General features: G+C 44.2%; 1 protein-coding gene across 1 annotated transcript; it reads right to left on the reverse strand.

The window, feature by feature from the left end:
• Positions 1–895: 895 nt before the first annotated feature.
• Positions 896–10,777, reverse strand: LOC140703779 (uncharacterized). Its single transcript, XM_078387733.1, has one exon. It carries the CDS (start codon positions 10,573–10,575, stop codon positions 8,782–8,784), a length of 1,794 nt encoding a protein of 597 aa, XP_078243859.1. The 5' UTR covers positions 10,576–10,777; the 3' UTR covers positions 896–8,781.
• Between the last annotated feature and the right edge of the window lie 2,044 nt (positions 10,778–12,821).

The following is a 12,821-nucleotide window of genomic DNA, read 5'->3' on the forward strand; positions in this document are numbered from 1 at the left end:
ATCTTACATTCCAGGTTCCTATGCAGTTTTTTTCCTTGCACCATCCGACTTTCCTGTCACATTCGGGCGCGTCTGCAGCTGAGCATCCTTTTGGCTTTGGCCGAATCCCTTCATTAGCTCTGGGACTACATGTACTTGTTCTCTGCTCCTCCTCAGTAGCATGTTGGACGACTTCCATCCTGAGGGGCTCATCTTCCACCATCTTTTAGCCTTTTGTTTCTGTCCATGGAGTTTTCCTGGCAAAGATACTGGAGTGGCTTGCCAGTTCCTGCTCCAGGTGGATTGTGTTTAGTCAGAACTGTCCACTATGACCTGTCTGTCCTGGGTGTTCCTGCATGGCATAGCACATAGTTTCTATCAGTTACTCAACCCCCTTCGCCACGTCATGTCGAGGAAGGGACAGGTTTGTTTTCCACAGCTCCAGACACTAGGACAAGGAGCAATAGCTTCAAACTACAGGAAAAGAGATTCCACCGGAATCTCTGGAAGAACTTCCTGACAGTCAGAGCTGGTCGCAAGTGGAAGAGGCTGTCTCGGAGTGTGGTGGAGTCTCCTTCTTTGGAGGTTTTTAAGCAGAGGCTGGACGGCTTCGAAGGAGTTCCTGCATGCCTGGGAGGTTGGAGTCAATGGCCCGTGTGGTCTCTTCCAACTCTGTAAGTCTATGATTCTGATAGTAGACCGTCAGAGATAATATATTTAACATGCTCAGAGGCTAACACAATGTGCACTTAGTTTATAAAGGCGCACAACAAATATACCTAAATGTATTCCTGCATATCATGTAATCCCAGAATCCTCTGTATTGCCTTTTATTCCCTTTTAATATGTATGTAATGCTAACTTTGAAGCAATATGCATGTACCTTGTAAGCAATGTAATACCTTACTTCTGATCATTGCAACAGAAATGTAACATTTTATTCTTGAAATGCATATCCTGAAGAATGGCCAGAAAAACGAACAGAGTAGAAGGAGAAGGGGGAACTAATAGTTTACACTTCAAAAGCTACAACATGCTTCACTTGTGAGATAAGCCAGACTACAAGAGGAAACAATATAAGAGTAATATAAGGCCATATCCTCAGCTATCTTCCTCCCCAAAAGAACAACAAAGGGGCCATCTGACTCGAACAGGCAGTGTCATCAAGGACATTTATGAAGACAAATACCCTAGATAGTTGACCCTAATGTGCGAGGAGAAGAAAACAAAACACCACAAATCTAGCAACTTGGGTTATTTTACATATACAAAGAAAGTAACATCAACATGGGGAAGGGAGATAAAAGTAATTCAGATGCATTCCTTGCAGACATCTTGACTCCTCAAGAGAACATCTCAATCCTAGGTCAACTGGACACGAGGGCATAACATGGACATTGTAGTCCGACCAATTAGAATAACCTCTGGAACTTCTTTGGCCAATAATCAGGAAGATCCTATGTCAAAGACCCAAAGAACCAATCAGGTCAAAACCCCTATATCCCCAACGCTGTATCTCAAAACCTATACAGTGGTGCCTCGCATAACGATTTTAATTGGTTCCAAAAAAAACGTTATGCGAAACATCGTTATGCGAAACACCATTTTCCATAGGAATGCATTGGAAACCGGTTAATCCGTTCCAATAGGCACGGATTGCCGTCCTTAAGCGAAAAAAACCATAGGAAACATCGTTATACGATACAATGTTTCCTCCATTGGAATGTATTGTAGCTGACTCAATACATTCCAATGGCTTTGCGAAGTCAATTTTTGCAAAATTAAGTGTGTCATAAAAGGGCCAAAAATGGTTTTAAATGCTTGGATTAGCTTCTGCACCCTCTAAAACGGATGCAAAAGTTAATTTGGCTTTGATCTGACTTTTCGTTAATTAATGGTGAATTTTTTCCCCCCAACTTTTGACAGCTGTCAAAATCTGACAGCTCCATTATTTCCTATGGGGGAAGAATAAATTCACCAAAAATTAGCGAAGACTCAGCAACTGTTCTAAATGGTTGGGTTCGTTAGAGGACCCCCTAAGTCGTGTGCAAACCTGATTTGGCTTTGATCTGAACTTTCGTTAATTTATGGCGAATTGTTTTCTCCCCCATAGGAAAACATGGAGCTGTCAGATTTTGACAGGTCCATTGATTCCTATGGGCCAGAAAAAAAATTAACCATAAATTAACGAAAAGTCAGATCAAAGCCAAATTAGGTTTGCACATGGCTTAGGGGGTCCTCTAACGAATCCAAGCATTTAGAACCGTTTTTTACCCTTCTAAGACACCTTTTTAAATGAAAAAAGAAACATCGTTAAGTGAAGCAGGGGACCTAAAATCGCATTCATTATGCGAAGCATGGTCCCAAACTTCGCTAAGCGAAAATCGCCCATAGGAAACATCGTTATACGGGGCATATTATTTTCTAAAAAAACACATCGTTATGCGAATTCATCATTAAGCGAGGCACCACTGTATAATGTTTATGCTCTTATTGTTCAGGGTCCACCTCTGCTTTTAAGAGATTGGGCCCTAGCTGTGTAATTTAATAAATAATTGGCATCCTATACAGCTGGTTGTCTCGTGTCTTAGTCTGCTGCCTCTGCCGGAGAATCAACCCGATTTTCAGGGTTAACAATTCTAAGTCCAAACCCCCTGCTCAGTACATCAATCCCAATTAGAGTGTATCTGATAGATGTCTGTCAGGCTTTCTTTTCAATGCCTCCAGCACTGGAGCCTTCACGACCTCCCAAGCTAGTCAGTTCCATTATTGTAATCTCAGATTAACACCTGCAACGTAAGTATGTTCAATGCCTTTTCAATTATTTTCTTTCTTGACTCCACCCTGAAGTCTCAGCTGTAGCAAGGTTATTCTCCCCTGTGACCTTGTTCCCAGACTTGGCTGAAAAGTTCACTCTTTCAAGCATCAGTTTTTCAACACATTTTACATTTCGACTGGGCTGACTTTCCTGGATGCCCTGCAATTCTTTGAACACTATACATGTGAAATTCCATATTTTGGCGTTCCTCCCTGCCTGTCCTCTGGAAAGTGGAGGATTTGAGGAGGTCCGGAGTTCCCCCTCCTTGGACTGAACGGGGTGTGTGTGTGTGCGCCAGTTGTGGGGTGGGTGTGAAGATGGGAGAAGAAGAGGGGGTGTCACGGGAGAGGGGCTTGTGTCTCCGGGCGGGAGGAGGAGGAGGAGGGCCTTCTTTTGGGGAAAGGGGCTGAAAGGTTGCGGGGAAGGGAAGAGACCCCCCAGGCTGCCCTTTTCTCCTCCCCCCAAGAAGACCAAGGGAGGTGGGGCGGCTCTTAATTACTCATTATTACTCCTCCCCTTCCCTCCCCCCAACGCCTCCCTTCAGGGGGGGGAAAGGGAGGGAACCATAGAGCTAGGAAGGACGTAGAGGGGCCCCTCCCTCTCTCTCCTTGACCGGAGGCGAAAGCTGGGCGCCTGCCGGCCTCTCTCTCTCCCTCCCACCTCTGTGGTTTTCCTCCCCCTTCTCCCGCCAGAGGACCCGGAAGGAGGTCTGTGTGTGTGCTTTTGTGGGTCGGGGGCGATTTTCAAAAAAATGAACATTAGGGGGGAAAAGTTCAGAGCAAAGCCAAACGACCGCCCCCCCCCGTGGTTGCTCTGCCTGGAGGGAAAGCAGGAAAGAAGGACCCTTGTTTCAACCCCCCATTTTTATTCCTCTTCTTCATAGGGGGACGATTTCTTCACGGGAGGAGGGAGGGAAGGAGACGGTTATGATCCCACGGGTGGGGGAGAACAAGGAAGCACTCCTGTCCCCCCCCTGCATATGTGTGAGTGCGTGTGTGTTCAGGGAATAGTCCTCAGGTTTTTTTAAAGGGAAGGAGACTTGCCCCATTTCTCTCCCCCCAACGCTTTTCTTCCTCTAACTCGCCGGGTGACCTCCCCCCCGTCCTCTGCCCACGCTTGGCCATGGGGCCTTTGGGGTGGGAGGGGTGCATCCAGGAGGAGGAGGAGGAGATGCCCCGCCCCTCATGGGGAGGAGCCTCAGGGTAGGCGGGGCATGTCTCACCCCGCTTCTTCCTCTCCCTCCCCTGCCCGGGTCCTTCTCTCCTTGGGGGTGAGCCTGGGGAGGCCCTCCCATCAAAGCGCCCCTTTCTCCCTCTATGTCTGTGGGTTTGTGGGGGGTGTCTTTGTGTGTGGGGGGTGTCAGGGTTGGCCTGGGGCTTTCCTGCGAGGACCTCCCCCTCCCCCTACTGTGGGGGGGTGAGATAGGTGGGGAGAAGAGAAGGGGACGGGGCTTCCCAAATTTTAATTACTACTCCCTTCTTCAAAGCATCCTTCTCTATGTCTTCATATGATGATAGAAATTGTCCATAGTACATTCTCTACATTTGCCATTAATCCTCAACCATGCCTAATTGGATATAATTGTACCATGATAATTTATTAGTTTCAGGTTTAGCTATAATCTTATTTATTTATTTATCTATTTTATTTTATTTATTTATTTAATTTATTTCCCGCCTATCTAGTCAATTAAGACCACTCTAGGCGGCTGATCCTTTGAGCTCATTTTAATCATCCAGTCCTTCAATTGGCAACTTTTTTATCCTTAAACAAATCAACAAAACCCTTCAAGTTTGTTGGGAAATTTTCTATTTGAGTCACTAATTGTAATGGTGAAGTAAAAGGACAAAATTCTTTTGCATAGAAAAAATTATTTAGAAATGGGCCTTATTGTAGGAAATTGTCTCAGGAGCATAGCCCTAAAAGCTTATCAGACTCATAAACAAAACTAGTGTTCAACTCTAAACCAACAAAGTCTTAAAAGAACTTAGCAACATGTACACACTCCTTATCTTTCGCTCCAAAGGTTTATGAAGAAAAACTATGTCTTCAAAAGGAAGAAATGCATGTTAAAAGTTGTTCTACATACCGGCGACATGGAGGTTTAGTTCTTAGCTGCTCATCTCTCCAAACTTATTAAGGTGGGCGGACTGTGGTGTTGAGAGAGGTCAACTGGTGGCCAGCGTAAAGGAGAGAACGAGTCGTGGGCCTCAGGCTAGTGAAATAATCTGGGGACACGTAGGGGCACGTCAATATTAATATTTAATTTAAATGTTAATTAATTAATTTTACTTATTAATTTAATATTTGACCAATTACTCAATCATCCTGTCCTTACAGGGACTTGCAAAAGCAGCCTTTATCTTCCTTCTTTTCTCTCGCCAGATTGGTCCGTGCACAGATATATGTGAAGGTTTGGGGTGTGGCAGATGATTAGGGTGCCTAGATATTTATACACTTTTACCTGTTCTATTTTGTGCCTATTCAGATTCCATTGAAGTTGCTTCCACGACCTTGAGAAAACCAAAATTTTGGATTCATCCTAACTTAGTTGCATTTTGTTTTTGTCCAGGTATTCTACAGTTCTGTTGATTAAACATTTCAAACCTGGATGGGAACGGGAGATGAAATCTGCATAAAGCACTAACGGGACACAATGCGTCCCAATTTTGGTGGATGGCCCTCCACACTGGCTAGAAAGGGGGCTAGATCATTCATAAATAGGTTGAATAGGGAGGAAGCAAGAATGTTGGTTGGAAATTGATTAGATAACTCCACTTTCCAAGAGACACAAAGTTGGCATGTTGTGCCAGAGTATAAAATTCTTACCAGGGAAATGAGTCTTTTTTTCTATTCCCATATTTTCAAGGTTTTCCCAGAGAAACTCTCTGTCTACCGAATTGAAAGCTGCCTTTAAGTCAAGGAAAGCCACATACAATTTAGAATTTTCATGCTTAATTGTTTTCTTAATAAGATGCAAAGTATTAAGCAGTTATTTACTGTGGCCTTACCTTTCTTGAATGCAGCTTGCTCAGGGCCTAGCAATGTCTGCTTATTGATACAGGAATTAAGTTTAAATAGTTGCTATTTTGCATAGAGTTTCCCAATAACTGATAATAAACTGATAGTTCTGACGTTTTCTGGGAAGTGCAGGTCCCCCTTTTTTATAAATAGGGCAAGGATTGCAGCGGTCCTGAATTTTGGCAAGATCCCAGTATTATCTCTAGCTGTGAAAAGGGAAGCAAAGAGTGAAGCCCACCAGTCCGGTTCATATTTCAATAAGTCTGGTGGGATGGCATGGAGGCCTTCTGCTTTTCTGGGTTCTAATTGAGTCATCTATTGTTACTGGTGGCCAAACAGGAAGATCAGAGAGAGCGAAGAGGGTAGAAGGTCTAACAGCTCTATCTTTGTCAAAAAGAAGGTCTGAAAAATTTTGGACCCATCTGGTCGTCCGACCACTCAGAGTTTCTTTTAAGTCTGGAAGATTTTGACTCTTTATTTGAGTTCATCTCAAGGTGTTTAAATAAGTTATTTGCGTTCTTAATATTCTTGGGCTTTTTAATTAATGGTGATGTGGTCTTATTTTTTGCTAATTTTATTCTTTTTTTTTTCTTGTGCGTCCATACATAGATCCTTCCTGTGCCCTATTCTTGGTTTCCTGTTTGGAATTTTTACCTTCTTTGGCAGAACTGTCCTGTAACAATGCATTATCTTGGTCAGTTTGTTTGTTGTTGTTGTTAGGTACATTTTTTTAACTCAGTTAGTTTGGATAGAGTAGTTAATAGCTCATAAGATTCATAGAGGAATATTTTAATTAAGGTTATCTCCTCTAGAATGTCTTTTACCCACTGGAATAGTGTATTAGTGTCAGACTCTCCTCTTGCCTTAACTGGCTTTGGAAAGGGCCCTTTTTCTGTTTGGATGCATCCTTGTGCCAATTCATCTATTTGTTTTAACATGAGACCATCTACCTCCTTTTTTCCAACCTGCTGGAGTCCAAAACGTTTTCTGCAACTGTTAACTCTGTCGCCAGGTCAGGAGCATAATCTTCCTTATTTGTTTCTATTATTGAACAACGATACTCAACTGACCATTCTAGATTGGGGGGTGGTGATGATATCGTTGTAATTTCATTGGTATTTTATTGCCCTCCTCTTTGGGAGAAAAGAAATGTGTAATTTTCTTTTGTCTCCCTTTCCTCTCTGCTAATAAGTTTCCATGTAATGGAGAAACCCCATGTTCTTTATAACCCCATCTAGTAGAAACCATTGTCCAACAAGAGCAGGTTATTCTTGTACTAGACCATAAGATATATACATATAGTTAAATGTGTACTACTAAGTATATAGATATACTATGCCAGTAATAATAATAATAATAATAATAATAATAATAATAATAATAATAATAATAATAATAATAATAATAATAATAATAATAATAATAATAATAATAATAATACTTTGAAAAGAAGGTCTTTAAAATTATTTTGACTTAACAGTGCTAGCAAGTCTAGGAGCAGAAAAATTCAAATATATATAAAGGAAAGCATATATTGTAGAATGTACTAATTTCGTACTAATATTGTGTGTCCTCTGGTAAGATAGTCCAGTCAGAAGGTCTGGCTTTTTCAGTCTTCTAGCAACTTGCTGGAGCAGGTTAAAAGTTGGAGAATGGGTTTTGCTCTCAGGCACAGATCTTTTGGTTTGATTATCCTCTCACGGCTTGACTTAAACCCAGAGGTAGGTGTGCAGTTACAAGCACAGAACAGGCGGGCCCTCAATTACTTTGGAGTGCTTAGAGATTCCACAATCAAGTATCTGCCTTAGGCCTCACTCATCCCCTTTTGTCCAGAAATAAAAGCAATCTGTCTTAGTCTTAGTCTGCTTTAGACTTTTCAGCAATACTTTTAAACAGTTGGGAGAAGGCGGAGCAGAAAATTCTGTTTGCTTACCGCACCTGATATGGTTGTAAAGGCAAATACACGTCTACTAGCTTCCAAGGGCTTGGGAGGTCACCAGAATGCAAGCTGTAAATCTCTGTCCATGTTTCACACTTGCTCTAGTAAAAATGAGGAACCAGTATCTCCACCTCGCTTGCCTTTCCTCGTGGCCTTTTATCTCCAAGGGAGAAGGCGATGGCCCTGGTGCTGCCTTGAACAACCTCTGCCTGAAAAATAAATTCTTCAGAGCAGTAGGTCAGCAGTTCAGCTGTTTCTTCTCCCCCTTTCCTTGTGGTATTGGTGAAACAGCAGAAAATTCCAGAGGTTGTATTAACTCCCTAAATGCTTGGCTTCAAAAGCTTCTTCAGAGCTAATTAGAAGCTATTTAGAGGGAGTTAAACATAGTTTTTAAAAAAGGAACTGGAACCTTGCATACAAACAGGCAATGGCATTTACAGTGGTGCCCCGCATAGCGACGATAATCCATTCCAAAAAAATCATCGCTATATGGATTCGTCACTATGCGGGGCAAAAAACCCCATAGAAACGCACTAAATTAATGCGTTCCTATGGCACTGCGGCCGGCTACCCCAGCCATGGCCGGACTCTCGGGAGTCCAACCATGGTTGGGGTAGCCGGCCGTGGGTCGGATCCAAGCGGCGGGGGCAGGGTGGGAGGGTGGGGGGATCTGGATGCCCAGATCCGACCCATGGCCGGCTACCCCAGCCATGGCCGGATTCTCGGGAGTCTGGCCATGGCTGGGGTAGCCAGCCGCGGGTCAGATCCAAGCGGGGGGGGCAGGGTGGGGGATCCGGATGCTCTGAAGGGGAATCCCAGCAGGGGTTTCGGAAGGACCCTTCGGAAGGGTCCTTCCGAGGCTACCGCCGGCATTTTCCCCCAGCTGAGCAGCGGGAGAGCTGCTTCTGAGGCTCCCGCCGCTCAGCTGGAGGAATATGGGGCCTATGAGGAAAATATCGCAAAGCAATTTTTCCCCATAGGCAACATCGTAATGCGAAAATGCCATCGCTATGCGGATTCGTCATTAAATGGGGTGCTTGTTATACGAGGCACCACTGTATATGGTTTCTCCCCAGTGTGAGTTGTTTGGTTTCTCCCCAATGTGAGTTCTTAGATGGGAACTCAAGTAACTGCTGTGACTGAAGCACTTCTCACATTCCAAGCATTTATATGGTTTCTCCCCAGTGTGAGTTCTTTGATGGGAACTTAGTTCACCGCTCCGACTGAAGCTCTTTCCACATTCCATGCATTTATATGGTTTCTCCCCAGTGTGAATTCTTCGATGTGAACTCAGGCTACTGCTGTGACTGAAGTTCTTCCCACATTCCATGCATTTATATGGTTTCTCCCCAGTGTGAATTCTTCGATGTGAACTCAGGCTACTGCTGTGACTGAAGTTCTTCCCACATTCCATGCATTTATATGGTTTCTCCCCAGTGTGAGTCCTTTGATGTGAACTCAGGGCACAGTTGTGACTAAAGCACTTCTCACATGCAAAGCATTTATATGGTTTCTCCCCAGTGTGAATTCTTTGATGTGAACTCAGGGCATTGCTGTGACTGAAGGTCTTTCCACATTCCATGCATTTATATGGTTTCTCCCCAATGTGAGTTCTTTGATGGCAACTCAGGGTACTGCTCTTACTGAAGCACTTCTCACATTCCATGCATTTATATGGTTTCTCCCCAGTGTGAGTTCTCTGATGTGATCTCAGGGCACTGCTGTGACTGAAGGTCTTCCCACATTCCATGCATTTATATGGTTTCTCCCCAGTGTGAGTTCTTTGATGGGAACTGAGGCCATTACTCTGACTGAAGCTCTTTCCACATTCCATGCATTTATATGGTTTCTCCCCAATGTGAGTTCTTTGATGGCAACTCAAGGTACTGCTCTTACTGAAGCACTTCTCACATTCCATGCATTTATATGGTTTCTCCCCAGTGTGAGTTCTCTGATGTGATCTCAGGACACTGCTCTGACTGAAGCACTTTCCACATTCCATGCATTTATATGGTTTCTCCCCAGTGTGAGTTCTTTGATGGGAACTCAGGGTACTACTGTTACTGAAGCACTTCTCACATTCCAAGCATTTATATGGTTTCTCCCCAGTGTGAGCTCTTTGATGTCTACTTAGTTCACTGCTCCGACTGAAGCTCTTTCCACATTCCATGCATTTATGTGGTTTCTCCCCAGTGTGAGTTCTTTGATGGGAACTGAGACCACTGCTGTCAGTGAAACTCTTCCCACATTCCATGCATTTGTACGGTTTCTCCCCAGTGTGAGTTCTTTGATGGGAACTCAGGTAAGTGCTGCGACTGAAGCACTTCTCACATGCAAAGCATTTATATGGTTTCTCCCCAGTGTGAGTTCTTTGATGGTAACTGAGGCCATTGCTGTGACTGAAGCTCTTTCCACATTCCATGCATTTATGTGGTTTCTCCCCAGTGTGAGTTCTTTGATGGGAACTGAGACCACTGCTGTCAGTGAAACTCTTCCCACATTCCATGCATTTGTACGGTTTCTCCCCAGTGTGAGTTCTTTGATGGGAACTCAGGTAAGTGCTGTGACTGAAGCTCTTTCCACATTCCAAGCATTTATATGGTTTCTCCCCAGTATGAGCTCTTTGATGTCTACTTAGGGCACTGCTCTGACTGAAACTCCTTCCACATTCCATGCATTTATATGTTTTTTCCCCATTGTGAGTTCTTTGATGGGAACTGAGGCTACTGCTCTTACTGAAGCTCTTTCCACACTGTACACATTTGTACTGTCTCTCACTCCTCAGGGATGTTTCACGTGAAGTACAATGACTGTGCATCGTGATGCTCTTTCCTTGTTCAATGTATTTGCTTTGTTCCTCCTCTGGGTGGACTTTGTCAAGTTCACTGGCATCTGAGGCAAACTTGAATGTTTATGTGCACAGGGAACCGTTTCTCCTTCCTTTTTCCCCTGTCGATTTTTTCAGATGATTAGAGAAGTGCATCAACATCAATAGCAGAAGCTAGAGATTTCTTTTTACCTCTTGTTTTCTGGTTTCCTTTCTTCACTTTTTGCCTTTTAATTGTGCAATTTTTTTTCATCCTTGATATGTCTTTTTTTCCGACTGAAAGAATGACAGGCTAAACAGAATTCCATTTGTCCTCTTCGTCACCTGATGGAGAGAGAAAAAAATTCTTGAGGCAATTACAAAGCAGACACTCTGCAAGCAACTTGAAAACAATGCATTAACAACTGAAAGCCAACATAGAAAGAAGGAAAGAACTGGGTGTGTTTAGCTTTGAAAAAAGAAGCCTGAGGGGAAAGACATAATAGAACTCTTACCTAAAGATGGGCCTAGACAGCATCCTGTCTAGTCATGCTGGCCACTTGACCACTGAAACTGTCTATAGACAAACACTGGCTCTATGGCTTGAAAATGGGGTGAGCACCGCCCCCTAGAGTCGGACATGACTGGAAATTTATCAACAGGAACCTTTACCTTTTTTACATAAACTCTCCCACATCTCACAGGCCAGCTGGGCCAGTCATGTCTTATCATGAACTTCTGGGGTCCATCTTCTCCAGTAGTGCACCAATCCAGAACAGAGCTCTGCTGGCCCTTCCTTGCCTCTTCCTGCGATCAACTAATCATTTGCTTACTGTAGTTGGGAGAATCCTTGTCTTGCTTCCTCATCAGAGCGGTCAGCTGCTGGAGGAGGCAGGGAAGGGCAGAGCCACTTTGCAGACTAGATCACCAACAGAGAAGAACGACCTTGGTAGTTCATGACAAATTGTGAGTGGCTCGGCCGACCTACGGTGTATGAAGCCTCTTTGGCTCCACTGCTGGACTCTCAGTCTCATTGTGACCAGCCTGGGAAAACTTCCTTGAAAACCCCAGATGAATTAAAAACATTGCCAGCAGAAGGACTCATTTGCCTAACTCAGCAAGCAGAAATTAATGCAGTTGCTCAAGTAACTTTGCTAATGCTAGCAGCTCTAACTCAAAAAGCCACCTAGAGTGGTCTGGTAGTCCAGATAGGCGGGATATAAATAAATAAATGAATAAATAAATAAATAAATAAATAAATAAATAAATAAATAAATAAATAAAAAGCAGATGTACCATATTTTTCGCACTATAAGACACACTTTTTTCCTACAAAACAGGGGGGTGGAAAGTCTGTGCGTCTTATGGAACGAAGAAAACAGATTATTTTTTCCTGTTTTCTTCTCCTAAAAATTTGGTGTGTCTTATGGAGAGGTGCGCAGGCACTCCAATCAGCTAAAAAACCGGCCTGCCTCCCTCCCTCCCTGGCTGGCCTGGAAGCAGCAGCCACTTCGGTATCTCCACCTGATCGGCCAAGGTCACATTCCATCTCAGAGAGATGGGACTCCGGGCAGCCTCCAGGCCCAGAGAAAATACTAGGGAATCTGCAGGATTTATTTGATGTCATGGGCTGGTGTACAAAAGAAGCTTTACAAGCATGCCATGTGTCTTGTGAGAAATCAGAAGGGGAGGAGGAAGAAAATCTAAGGGGGGTACTGACTACACACCAATAGGAGGCTTGTTTTGAACTGGGGTCTATGTTTCTAAAGCTAAACTTGCTGCTATTCCTCAAGGCTACACTGCTCTGGTTTTTCCTTGTGCTAATTTTGTTTGTCTGGGCTTGACTGTCATGCCAGGGCTGATAACTCACATGGCAGACATTCAGGTTTGGGTGAAAAATCCTACTCAGCCGGACAGGCTTGCAATGGCAGTTATCCAGATCCTGACCATCCAGATGGGAGGACGTCCAATCCAGGGTCTAGTGGATACAGGAGCTGATGTCACAGTCACAGCTAGGAAAGAATGGCCCCCACCTGGCTAGTAAGAGAGACAGATGCTGTATATGGCAGGGGTCATCAACCCCTGGTCCGCGGCCCAGTACCGGTCCCTGGTCTGAGCTGGACCTGGCCGCGGAGACAGACTTCCTGCCCCCCCGCACTCACCCCCCTCCGCAAAAGCCCTACCGCCTCCCTTCCTCCCTCTGCCCTCTGAAAGCAGGAGCAGAAGCAAGGAAGGCTGTGATGCAGGTGGCCGTCGAT

The sequence above is a fragment of the Pogona vitticeps genome, chromosome 2 (assembly GCF_051106095.1).
Source record: "Pogona vitticeps strain Pit_001003342236 chromosome 2, PviZW2.1, whole genome shotgun sequence".
Classification (NCBI taxonomy): Eukaryota; Metazoa; Chordata; class Lepidosauria; order Squamata; family Agamidae; genus Pogona; species Pogona vitticeps.

Bases quoted from the DNA above. Each gene is read 5' to 3' on its own strand.
- LOC140703779 (XM_078387733.1), bottom strand. From the start codon at position 10,575: ATGCACAGTCATTGTACTTCACGTGAAACATCCCTGAGGAGTGAGAGA.